The sequence below is a fragment of the Bufo bufo genome, chromosome 1 (genome assembly GCF_905171765.1).
Source record: "Bufo bufo chromosome 1, aBufBuf1.1, whole genome shotgun sequence".
In the NCBI taxonomy this organism is placed as follows: Eukaryota; Metazoa; Chordata; class Amphibia; order Anura; family Bufonidae; genus Bufo; species Bufo bufo.
The window spans coordinates 55,557,125-55,570,986 of NC_053389.1; the positions used below are offsets into that span (position 1 = coordinate 55,557,125).

The 13,862-nt window shown below is 46.8% G+C and overlaps 1 protein-coding gene across 1 annotated transcript; it reads right to left on the reverse strand.

Annotated features, from left to right (window-relative positions):
* Nucleotides 1-325: 325 nt before the first annotated feature.
* On the reverse strand, nucleotides 326-11,126 carry UBE2S (ubiquitin conjugating enzyme E2 S). The gene is made up of 4 exons (XM_040424408.1): nucleotides 11,042-11,126; nucleotides 9,044-9,191; nucleotides 6,231-6,421; nucleotides 326-845 (listed from the first exon to the last, which is right to left on the reverse strand). The coding sequence occupies exons 1-4, from the start codon at nucleotides 11,042-11,044 to the stop codon at nucleotides 555-557; spliced, it is 633 nt and encodes a 210-aa protein (XP_040280342.1). The 5' UTR covers nucleotides 11,045-11,126; the 3' UTR covers nucleotides 326-554.
* Nucleotides 11,127-13,862: the final 2,736 nt, after the last annotated feature.

Sequence of the window (13,862 nt, forward strand, 5' to 3'; positions counted from 1 at the left end):
ATCTATTGCCCATGGTGGCTGCTGTAAAGCATGATCTTAGCTCAGGCAAGATGGCTGCCCCCATAATCATGTACGGGAGAAAAAAATATAAAATCTACAATCAGAAAATAAAAACTGATTAGAAAAAAGGATGTGTCACTGCCTGGTTTTTAACGGCGGAAAAAATATTTGGTGAGGCATTCCACTTAAATGACCCCAGCAATTCAATTAGTTTTACCCAATCCTGCGGATAGAGGATAAACCCCAGCCACAAAACCCATTTAAATAAAGTTTTTTTATATGGAACATTTCCAACAAAAAGACATCCTACAAAAACAGATTTCTTTACGAAAAAATGAATTTTAATAGATTTATAATTTAAATAACTTAGATTGAAAAAAAAAAAACGAACAAAAGCAGGCTTTAAAAAACAAAACAAAAGAAAGAACGGGGAAAAAAAAAAAAAAGAAAAAAGACAGGATATGGATTTATTACTTTCCCAGACTTTCTTGCACGGTCCCTTCCCTACCTGGTTTAAAAGTTCACTCGTCACCTCAGCCCTGCCCCTCCTCCACTTAAAGTCGCCTCAAAGCTCGCTTTTTGTCTGTTTTCTTTTTTGCTGCCAGTTTCTTGTCACGATCTCCAGCATGTTTCTTGGCCATGGGCCCATCCCCCACCACTCCGGCTGATGCGGACGAGCAGGGGTCCGTTGCGTCCTTGCCCCTTAAAGAGGAGCCCTGGGCATGAATTTCAGTCATAAGTCTTGCGCGGGACGCATACTCTTCATAGTTCTCCAGTAACAGGCGCCCGGCCTCTTCGTTCAGCGCCGATTCGGGGTTGGGATGAATTAACAAACACTTTATGGTCTACGAGAAAAGGAAATCATAAGATAAGAATGGGAATAACAGAAGTGGGTTCTCCATGGAGGGCAGAAGCTGAACTACAGCTTCCCGTTCCCACACCGAGGCTATAGTCCAGATGAGGAGGGGTCCCATACATTGGCTTAGTCGCCAATTTACTATTTCATACATGACGCATTAAAATATAAAAATTTAAAGAGGACCTTTCATGTTTTTTTTTTAGTTTAGATAAATACCTTTACTTGCGGGGTACCCCCGCTGATGCGGCCACACTGCCTGTTTTTTTTATTTATATTACTCCTATACACCCCCCCCCCTTCTCAGGGAGAAGAGCAGTTTTATCTCCCCGCAAGTATTTATCTAAGCGAGAAAAAAAAAAAAAGGTCCTCTTTAACCCCTTCAAGCAACAGCCGCTTTGGACAAAATGCCAGAGCCCCATTTTTCAAATCTCACACTTGTCAATTTATGTGGTAATAACTTTGGACCGCTTTTACTTATAACAGTCCATTCTGAGATTTGTTTTCTCGTGACACATCGTACTTCATGTTAGTGGTGAATTTGAGTTTATACGTTTTACCTTTATGCATAAAAAAAACTAAATTTGCAGAACATTTGGAAGAATTAGCCATTTTCAAAATTAGAATGTCTCCGCTTTTAAGACAGTGATACTTGATAAAATAGTTATTACTTTACATTTCCCATATATCTACTTTATGTTTGCTGCTTCTTGTGTCATTTCATTTTTTTCAGGAAGTTAGAAGGCTTAGGCTACTTTCACACTTGGGTTCAGAGCGGGTCCGTCTGGTGTCTGCACAGACGGATCCGCTCCTATAATGCAGACGTTTGGATCCGTTCAGAACGGATCCGTCTGCATTATAGTTTAGAAAAAATTCTAAGTGTGAAAGTAGCCTGAACGGATCCATCCAGACTTTACATTGAAAGTCAATGGGGGACGGATCCGTTTGAAAATTGAGCCATATTGTGTCAACTTCAAACGGATCCGTCCCCGTTGACTTACATTGTAAGTCTGGACGGATCCGCTCGCCTCCGCACGGCCAGTGTCCGCTTGCTGAGTGGAGGCTGAACACTGCCAGACTGATGCATTCTGAGCGGATCCGCGTCCACTCAGAATGCATTGGGGCAGTACAGATGCGTTCGGGGCCGCTTGTGAGCCCCTTCAAACGGAGCTCACAAGCGGAGCCCCGAACACTAGTGTGAAAGTAGCCTTAGAAGCAAATTCTTCCTATTACACAGTAAGGGTTAGCAGCCAAACAAACCTCAATATTTATTACCCCGACTCTACAGTTTACAGAAACACTCCACATGTGGTTGTAACTTGCTGTATGGGCACAAGGCAGGGCACAGAAGGAAAGGAGTGCTATAGTCTTAACAGAGGGCAGATTTTGCTGGAATGGTTTTCAGGTGCCATGTCACATTTGAAGACACAATTTTGGAAACTACACCCGTCAGGGAATAAATCTAGTGGAAGTGAATGCTTTGACCTAACAGGCATTTCACAGAATTTAGAAATGCATGGCTGTGAAAATTAACTTTTATTTCCAATATAATGTTGCTTTAGCCCAGGTATCCTCAAACTGCGGCCCTCCAGCTGTTGCAAAACTACCACTCCCAGCATGCCCGAACAGCCTACAGCAGGGCATTGTGGGAGTTGTAGTTTTACAACAGCTGGAGGGCCGCAGTTTGAGGATGCCTGCTTTAACCCTACATTTTTTATTTTCACAAGGGTTAACAGGAGAAAATGTACCCCACAATTTGTTATGCATTTTTCCTGAATACGGCAACACCATATATGTGGTCGTAAACCGCTGTTGGGGACACGGCAGCATTCAGAAGGGTAGGAGAGTCATCAGAATTTTCTAACAATTTGCTGAAATTGTTTTTAGGGGTTATAACATTTATATTTTTTCACCAGTGTAGCTGTGGGGGCTTGTTTTTTGCAGGACGGGCTGTAGTTCTTCACCTGTGGAGGAAATTGGGTAAAATCGACAATTTTGTCAATTTTTTATGGGTTTCTTCTTGCAGTAAATATGCCAATTCTATTCTGTGGGTTGATACGGTTGTGGTGACACCAAATTTATATAGTTTTTTTATGTTTTACTACTTTTTTAGCATAAAATCATTTTTGTGTTTAAAAAATGATATTTTGCATCACCATATACTAACCATGACATTTAAATTTTTTCACCAATGTAGCTGTGTGGGGGCTTGTTTTTTGCGGGACAGGCTGTAGTTTTTATTGGTATCATTTTGGGGTACATAAGTCTTTTTGATCACTTTTTATAACATTTTTGTGGAGGTGAACTGGGCAAAAATGGCAATTGTGTCACTATTTTTAATGGTGTTCCTCTTGCGGTAAAGATAATTTTATTCTGTGAGTTGATACGGTTATGGCGATACCAAATTTATATAGTTTTTTTATGTTACTATTTTTCCAGCATAATAACACTTGTTAAAAATTAATTATATTTTTCATCGTCATACTAAAGTCCATAACTTATTTTTTCAGCAATGTAGCTATCTGGGGGTTTGTTTTTTGCGGGACGGACTGTAGTTTTTATTGGTATCATTTTGGGGTACATATGACTTTTTGATCACTTATTTTTTGTGGAGGTGAGGTGACAAAGACCGCAATTCAGTAATCGTTTTCTACATTTTTTACGGCATTCACCGCGCGGGATCAGTAACATGATACTTTTATAGATCAGGTCGTTACGGACGCGACAATACCAATTGTTTCGTTTAATTTTTTTAATTACAAAAATAAACAGATATAAAAAGAGCTAATTTTTATTTTACTTTTATTTACATTTTTATTTTTGACTTTTTTTACACTAACTTTTTATTTTTCAAGACCCATTTGGATCTTAAAGATCCAGCGGGGTTTGATGGCTATACAGTGCACTGCAATAGTCACCTATTGCAATGCACTGTATTACACTTGCACTAAGCCTGATCAGACCCCTCAGGGTCTAATCAGCCTTAGGCACTTGGCAGCCCGGGCGCCTTTGTAAGGCATCCAGTTGCCATCGGGCCTCTGCCACCGAAGCAGCGGCGGCCCAATGGAACAGAGGGCGCTCCCTCCTTCTCAACCCCATGGATGCCGCGGGCGGCTACTGACTGCGGCATCTATGGGGTTAAACAGCCAAGATCATTGCTGGTGCCAGCAAGGACTTGTTAGTCGTAATCAAGTAGTAGAAAATTGCAGCACACAGTATTTTTCTTTGCTGTTAGATTTTAATCTTGTATCATATGATCATCATGATCCAGTGCAGTTACAGGGTATATAAAGCAGGCATGTATAAATCTGTATGGTGACTGGACCATCATGATGATCATATGATACAAGATTAAAATCTAACAGCAAAGAAATATACTGTGCTGCAATTTTCTACCACCATCCTCAGGATAAGTCATCAATATGTGATTAGGGGTCCGACTCCCCACACTCCCACCCAGTGAGCACAGCAACCTCTTCCAAGGCCAATGACATCACATTCATTGGTCGCATTAACTATTTGCAGCTCAGTCCCATTCAAGAGAATAGTCCAGGCAGCAATACCAAACGAAGCCACTATACATTTTTTGTGATTGTCAGGTTTAGGCAACTTGCAGGTTACAACGTGGCACCATTCACTTCCGATATCTGAGATACCATTAGTGCTGCACAGCGACTTTCTGCTGCTCCGACCACTTTGCAGTCGAAGATTTTGTTCACACAACAGTCAAGCATTATGTTCAGCCTAAATGGTCCTGGCGTGTACAGCAAGAGTCCCCATAGGCTTCTATCGGATAGTTGTATGCCAAGAGCATTCATGTCACGGGTCAGTATGCCTTGTTCTCAGCTGCACCGAACAGCAGATATTCTCAGGAGAGCGTAATCCTGAAGCAAACACCTGGGAACAGTCACAATTCGCGTTGAGCTTTGGATCATAGATCTGAAGTCGATTCGTTCAAAAACTTTGCTTTTAAAAGGGGCTAATGCCCAGGCCCCTCACACTGGTTACATTTATCCTGCTGCCCAGCATCCACGTCGCTTCTGATGCCTGAACGACCGCCACTGCTTCTCCCCGTCACGTTTCTGGGCAGTCAATAGCTCAGAAGTGATGCGGGTGCAGGGGAGCAGGGTAAGTATAACCAGTGTGAAGGGCCCAGGCATTATAGGGGTTGGTTAACCCCTTTAATGCTGTTTCTGTACAGCATTAAAATGCATTGGCTCTGCGGAGCCAAGCTTCGTCTCGGCTGAAGTGGTGCGAGACTTCAGTATTCCTATCTGCCGAATGAAAAACATTTTAAAATAGGAATCCAAAGTGGGCTTTGGTACTGGTTGGTACCTCGGTACCAAAGCAGACTTCAGTTTCCTATTTTAATACACACATAGGAATACCGTAGTAATTCAAAGTCTTGCGCCACTTCAGCCGAGACAAAGTTTGGCTCCACAGAGCCCATACATTTTAAAGGGCTTCTGTCACCCCACTAAACACTTTTTTTGTGTACTTATAATCCCTATCCTGCGATATATCTATACATTATGTTAATAATTTTCGTTCAGTAGATTTAGCAAAAAAACGTACTTTTATGATATGCTAATTACCTTTCTACCAGCAAGTAGGGCGTCTACTTGCTGGTAGCAGCCGCAGAAAACCGCCCCCTCCTCCTGTTGATTGACAGGGCCAGCCGCGATCTCCTCCTCCAGCCAGCCCTGTCAGCATTTCAAAAATCGCGCGCCTGTGTTGATTCGGCGCAGGCGCTCTGAGATAAGGAGGCTCGCCTCCTCAGCACTCCCTCAGTGCGCCTGTGCCGATGACGTCACCAAAAGAGAAGATGTCATCGGCGCAGGCGCACTGAGGGAGTGCTGAGGAGGCGAGCCTCCTTATCTCAGAGCGCCTGCGCCGAATCAACACAGGCGCGTGATTTTTGAAATGCTGACAGGGCCAGCCAGAGGAGAGCGTGGCTGGCCCTGTCAATCAACAGAAGGAGGGGGCGGTTTTCTGCGGCTGCTACCAGCAAGTAGACGCCCTACTTGCTGGTAGAAAGGTAATTAGCATATCATAAAAGTACGTTTTTTGCTAAATCTACTGAACGAAAATTATTAATAACATAATGTATGGCAATATGGCAGGATAGGGATTATAAGTACACAAACAAAATAAATGAGTTTAGTGGGGTGACAGAAGCCCTTTAATGCTGTACGGAAACAGCATTAAGACCAAAGTTAATGACCCAATTGACCGGTTCTGAGCCGAAGCTAGATTTGCTCAAGACTAGTCCCAATCCCAGAACCTGCTGCTGTTCTTCTGGCTATAGGACGGTAGGGTTAATGCAAGTTTGGTTTAGTAGAATCGCACAGGTCCGCAGTCCCATTACACTCACCAGTAACACGTGTCTGATGCCAAGTTCCGCTTTCCAGTCCTTCTTTAAAATATTAACACAGATTTCTCCATTGTTGCTGACATTCGGATGAAATATTTTGGTAAGGAAGTATCCTTTGGGAGGGGCGGCCGGAAAATCTTTGCCCAGGATCAACTTCATTCTGAAAATCCCTCCTGCATATGGAGTCCCTTCTGCAAACAGAAACCAAGAAATGTGTTAGGGGTTGTCAGGGGCAGGTAAGCAGTGAGGGGGGCTTCACAGCTGTGGACGGGAGAACAAGGCCCGGGCTTCTTCACGTCTGTGCAGGAGGGGCCGCTCTAAACCTCTGCTGTACATTACAAAGACCAGACAAAAAAAATCCAGCGAAAAGATAACGGAAACTGAACAGACCATTGTAGTCCGTGGCGTCCGTTCAGCTCTGAGCTGGATCCGGCACTCGTTATTTCGCTGGTATACTGGAGCAGAATGGAAATGACTAGCAGTGACGTGAACTCACCACAATTTGATACCGATCCCCAATGGCAATATTTCATTAATCCTGGGGTGGACATAAACTAGATGACGATAACAGATCATAAATTATCACTACAATCACTGACCATGTGAACATGGCGCGTTCCGTCAAACAGCAAATTAACTTCACATTGCTAAAAAAAAAAAAAGACGCATCATAGTAAAAACGCAAAGGATAGGCCATCAATAGCTATGGGGTTGTGTCACTTCAGTAAGTGGCATTTATCATGTAGAGAAAGTTAACACAAGGCACTTACTAATGTACTGTGATTCTCCATATTACCTCCTTTGCTGTCTAGATTCATTTTTCCATCACATTATACACTGCTCGTTTCCATGGTTGTGACCACCCTGCAATCCATCAGCAGTGGACGTGCTGACAGGTGCTGTCCACTCTGGTGGCTGGATCTATAGGCAGGCACTTTTACCTATAGTGTGCAAGCACGACCACCGCAGCTGGATGACAGGGTGGTCGTAGCTGTGGAAACGAGCAGTGTATAATGTGATGGAAAAATGAATCCAGCCAACAAAGGAGGTAATTTCTTGTATTAAAGGGATTTTCCAAGTTTTTTTATTTACTCATGACTAATCTTCTGGATAGGCCATCAGTATCTGATTGATGGTTGTCCGGCACCTGGGACCCCCGTTGATCAGCTGTTTGAGAAGGCACCAGCAGTAGTGTCCTGGCCTTCTCAGCTTTTCCAAGGCCATTGACCATGCTCATCAGTCACAAGGCCTGGGTGCAGCTCAAACTCGTTCAAGTAAATGGGGCCGAGCTGCGATACCAAGCACGGCCACTATACAAAGTACGGCGCTGTGCTTGGTGCCCAGAGTAAGCCGGGGTGTTCACAGGAGCGCCAGTGCCTTTTCAAAACAGCCGATTGGTGGCGATAGAGCACGTTACAGCGAGAGAGAAGGTGATTTTTTTTTCTCCCTGGCTGTGACTCTCCACTGCAGCCAGGGAGAAGGAGACGCCCTTGAGAAACAAATCAGTCTTCTCCTCCCGATACCGATGCTATTAAATAGCATACAGGGCAGCAAAAGAACAGGGGAGGTAAACAGCGGGGGGAACACAGCAGCCGATCGGGGGGAAAAATGACCGCATGATCATCTACTCATCATGCCACACAAGGCCGGGTACTAATATTGTAATGTCAGGATCAGGACAGGTGAGCGCTGCAGATATCGGAATGAGTGGCGCTAGAAGTTTCCCCTAGCAGAAACTTACCAATAGTCTGGCAAGCCCCCTGCTCTAGTTAGGGGGGTCCAACACTGTACAAACAGTGGGACTGTACTCCAAGTCCATTCATACATTTCCTATAGGAATAACATAGGAACAACAAAGCAGAGTGCAGGAAATATTCACGCATAGCGCTCTTATCTCGAAGCCACACAGCGGATACGCACAACTGCCACTCCATTCCTGTGACTGGTGGGGGACCCAACAAGACTGACCCCACCAACCAGATACTTATCCCTAAGGCTACATTCACAAGACCGCAGTGGTTTGCGGATCCGCAAAACACAGATACTGGCCCGTGTGCGTTCCGCAATTTGCGGACAAGAATAGGACATGCTCTATTTTGCGGGGCTGCGGAACGGAAGTGGGGATCTTTTGTGGCCCCATTGAATGGGTGTGGAACGGATGCGGACTCATTCATACGGGCGTGTGAATGTAGCCTTAGGCCTCCTGCACGCGACCGTATGGCTTTTTCAGTGTTTGGCAGTCCGTTTTTTTTACGGATCCGTTGTTCCGTTCTTCTGTATGACAAACAGTAATTACATAGAAGAAATTGGGCTGGGCATACAATTTTCAATAGAGGGTTCTGCAAAAACAGAACGATACGGAAGACATCCGGAGTACATTCCGTATGTGTACCTTTTTTAGCGGACCCATTGACTTCAATGGAGCCATGGAACGTGATTTGCGGGCAATAATAGGACATGTTCTATCTTTTAACGAAACGGAAATACGGAAACTGAATGCATTGAAATGAATGGTTCTGTATACGGACCGTATACAGAATGCAAAAAAACGGCCTGTAAACGGACAACAAACACATTTGTGCGCAGGAGGCCTTATCCTGTAGATAAATGATCAGTATTATTGGAGGGAAAACACCCACTGGAAGCAGCGCTGTAGTCACCAGCTACAATGACAGCAGATAGTTGGAGGTGTGAGGTTTCAGACCACGGCCTGTCCGCTATTGATGGACTACCCTCAGGCTAGGCCGCCAATATCAAAGTTCTGCACAGGGCACGAGGAACAGGCGCCCCCCCCCACCAGGCTCGACACCCACCTGGCCCTTCGATGCTGACTTGTACATCCGTTATATCCTCTTCATTGGGGATGATCTTTATGCCTTCTGGAGGGTCAGACGTCAGCGTAGAGACCTCTTTGTAGACCTGGCGAATTATATGTGGGGGCAAGTTCTCAACGTTTGAATTCTGCAAACAAAACACAAGAGATGACATTAACCCTTTCCACCCCGGGCCAGTTTTCGCCTTCCTTCCCAGACCATGTGTCACTTTATGGTGTAAGAACTTTGGAACCTTCCACTTACCCCGGCCGTTCTGAGACCGTTTTCTCGTCACATATTTCTATTTCTCTGCTTTTAAAACAGAAAGTGATACCTCATAAAATATTTATTACTTAACATTCCTCATGTCTACTTGACGTTGGCATCATTTTGTAAGTGTCTTTAGAATTTTAGAAGCAATTCTTAAAGGGGTTCTTTTACCTCAGACAATGGGGGCATATCGCTAGGATATGCCCCCATTGTCTTATAGGTGCAGGTCTTGAACAACCCCTTTTAAAAAAAAAAAACCTCACCCAATATTCTGGTACTGAGGATTTTTCACTAAGGCTACTTTCACACTTGCGGCAGGACGGATCCGACATGCTGTTCACCATGTCGGATCCGTCCTGTGGCTGTTCGCCGTGCCCCCGCTCCGTCCCCATTGACTATAATGAGGATGGGGGCGGAGCTCCGGCGCAGCACGGCGGTGCACGGAGAAAGCCGCCGGACTAAAAAACCTGACATGCAGTAATTTTAGTCCGGCGGCCTTAAGCCGTGCTGCGCCGGAGCTCCGCCCCCATCCCTATTATAGTCAATGGGGACGGAGCGGCGGCCCGGGGGCACGGCGAAACAGCCGCAGGACGGATCCGACATGGTGAACAGCCTGTCGGATCCGTCCTGCCGCAAGTGTGAAAATACCCTAAGGCTACGTTCACACTAGTGTATTTACTGGATCCGGCAGGGTTCAGCAAAAAACGCTTCCGTTACTGATAATACAACCATCTGCCTCCGTTATGAACGGATCCGGTTGTATTATCTGTAACATTTCCAGGACGGATCCGTCATGAACTCCACTGAAAGTCAATGGGGGACGGATCCAATTTCTATTGTGCAGAGAAAACGGATCCGTCCCCATTGACTTGCATTGGGGGTCGTGCCGGATCCGTCTTGATCCACATCCCAGGACAAAGCAAAATACAACATGTTGCGGTTTGCTCTCCGGTCTGGGAACGCAACTAAACGGAATTCATTTTGAAGCGTTCTGTTCAGTTTTGTCCCCATTGACGATGAATAGGGAAAAACTGAAGTGTTTTTTCCCGGTATTGAGCCCCTATGACGGATATCAATACCAGAAAACTAACGCTAGTGTGAAAGTAGCCTGAGCCAGACGCACAATGTGCCGAGTATCAGCCACACGTGGATGTAATGTAGGACGGACTGCCTGGTCCAAACTGCAGCAATTTTCACCCTGTTACCACAAGCGCCACGTGTGATCATACACAGGTATGTGATAGGAACGATTTACCCCCGTGGCAGACCCCGCCAGCCACCTACCCGACCCTGCCGGCCACCTACCCGACCCTGCCAGCCACCTACCCGACCCTGCCAGCCACCTACCTGACCCTGCCGGCCACCTACCTGACACTACCAGACCCTGCCGGCCACCTACCTGGCACTACCAGCCACCTACCTGACACTACCAGACCCTGCCGGCCACCTACCTGGCACTACCAGCCACCTACCTGACACTACCAGACCCTGCCGGCCACCTACCTGACACTACCAGCCAACTACCTACCACTACCAGACCCTGCCGGCCACCTACCTGGCACTACTAGACCCTGCCGACCACCTACCTGACACTACGGACACACAGACCACTCAGGTCTCCAGGTGACACCCCACCAGGCTCAGGTCCATGAGGATCTCACACTGGAAGAGGCTGCAGACCTGCCACACACCGTCCCTCAGGCCCCAGCACCGCCACCACACACTCACCATGCCGCAGAACGATCCTGGCTGCCCAGAAGCCACCACAGTCGCCTCCGATGTGTACAAGCAATGGATAAGTAGGAAAGGTAGGCCTGGGTATCAGCTGGCGACGAGGAAGAGCCTGTGACGCGGTTGCCAAGTCCGGGCCTAGTTTCTACGTAGTCATCGACGTCCTTTCTCGTTCGTTGCCGTTACGGGACACTCCCATTTACTTGCGCGCCCGGTCTTAAAACACCCAGGCCTCCTTTCCTAGCTTGTGCACCCCCCCGGCACTAAGCCTTCACGGCCCTCCGACACCCCTTCATATAACCTTCCCTTCTTTCTGGACACGCCCACCTCCAATCGTTCTCCCCCAGCCTATCGGGGCGCGGAGACGTCACGCGTGCCGACCAATAGGAGCGCGCACAAACGAATTTTGAGCTGTTGCCGCGCCCCCTGCGTGATTGACGGGTACGGCTTCCAATGGGAGGAAGGGATGTAAGAGTGACGCAGGAAACGGGAACAAGGCGGAGGCGGATTGGTGCGTTTGAATATCGCAACCTGACGCTGAGGCGACTGGGGCGTTCTTGCTCTTGGTAACGGCTTGAGCGAGGCAAGGGGCAGGGAGACAATGGGCAGTGACAGAGATACCGCGGGACTGTTCCAGCTACTACTTCCGAGAGAGTGACGTCACGAGCGTTAATTATAGTGGAATGTGCTGATGGTATTCAGCAGGCAGTGACGGCTATTACTTCAGACACTCCAGCTGTGGTGAAACTTCGGCTCCATTCATTTATATGGAGCTCTGAGAACTGCCCAGCGCCAGCGTACATCTTGGTAGTGGTAGTTTTACCACAGCCGGAGTGCGGAGGTCGGCCATCACAGGTAGGGGTTAATATACAGGTGAGGATATCCTGCAAAGTTCATTTATTTCAGTATTGCAACTTCGGGGACTTTCACACCTGCGTTAGTCTTTTCCGGTAAAGAGTCTCATCCGTTCAGTGTGCACCAGGACGTCTTCCGCTCCGGCCCTTGTACGGTATTTGACCTGACAATATACTGCAGCTTGTGGCGGTATTTTTTCTGGCCAATATACCGCATTAAAGGGAGTCTTTCACCAAATGATATGACCATAACAGACCACTCCGATCAGGTTCTCCATTACTTCCCCCAGATTACTATGGTACCTTTCATATTGCCGTCCATCGCCGATTTGCTCCAAAAAAAACAACACTTTTATACCATATGGTAATTCGGTTCTGAAGGTGCCCAGGGGCGGCGTTCATGCGGCCGGTGCCCCTCTACACTTTGCTTACCAAGCCCCCTCTGGCCCGCCCTTGTTTAATCTGATTACCTCCTCCTCCCCGTCTGAAATCATGCGCCGCTCCACACATCCCTGGCGTGTGCCTACTGCATTGCCCATTATGGGCAGAGGAACAGGGACTTTCAATGCGCCAGCCTGCGCAACCCGATCCAGCCAGCGGAGGCACGAGATTTCAGACGGAGAGGAGGAGGTAATCAGATTAAACAAGGGCGGGCCAGAGGGGTGAAAGAGGAGGGGTTTGGAAAGCAGAGGGCACCGGCCGCATGAACGCCGCCCCTGGGCACCTTCAGATCCTAATTACCATATGGTATAAAAGTGTTTTTTGGAGCAAATCGGCGATGGACGGCAATATAAAAGGTACCATAGTAATCTGGGGAAAGTAATGGAGAACCTGATCTGAGTGGTCTGTTATGGTCATATTTGGTGAAAGACCCCCCCCCCCCCCCCCCCCGACTTGAGCATTGGAGCATTTCATGCTCCGATGCTCTCCTTTGCCCTGCGCTAAATCACGCAGGGCAAAGGCATTTTCAGGAGTTCCGGTGACGTACCAGGCTCTCTATGGGGCTGCCAGGAAGCTCGGTGACGTCACTGGCACTGATGGGCAGGATTTAGCGCTGCCCTAGCCAGTAAAACGGCTAGGGCAGGGCTAAAGCACTCCCATCAAGCGATCTAGCGCAGGGCAAAGGAGTGCATTGGTGCATGAACTGTTCCGATGCTCAAGTCAAGGGGGCTGCTTGGGTGAAAATAAGGGTATGTCCGAGTTCAACTCTGAACCCGGACAACCCCTTTAATTTCCATAGAGATGTATTAATGCCGGATTCGGTACCAAGTGTTCTGGAAATTGCCGGATCTGGTTTTCCAGTCTGCACGTGCGCCTACATATAGGAGGAGCTACTTTCTCTTTTGATCTTTGAAAAAATGTAAATACCAGATCCGTTATTCCGGAAAAAAAAGGATACCGTTTGTATACGTTGCCAGAACTAACAACAGTAGTGTGAAAGTACCCTTAAAGGGAACCTGTCACCGGGATTTTGTGTATAGAGCTGAGGACATGGGTTGCTAGATGGCCGCTAGCACATCCGCAATACCCAGTCCCTATAGCTCTGTGTGCTTTTATTGTGTAAAAAAAACGATTTGATACATATGCAAATTAACCTGAGATGAGTCCTGTATGTGAGATGAGTCAGGGACAGGACTCATCTCAGGTTAATTTGCATATGGATCAAATCGTTTTTTTTACACAATAAAAGCACACAGAGCTATGGGGACTGGGTATTGCGGATGTGCTAGCGGCCATCTAGCAACCCATGTCCTCAGCTCTATACACAAAATCCCGGTGACAGGTTCCCTTTTAAAGGTGAAGCTAACATATGAGAGAGACTCATTACACGCCAAGCGAGATATTTCAAGCCTTTATTGGTTATAATTTGGATGATTATGGCTTACAGTTTATGAAACCCCAAAGTCACAATTTTTGAGGTCCCCTTTGCTCAGGGGGTATGGATTAGATAGCTGACTAGAGTG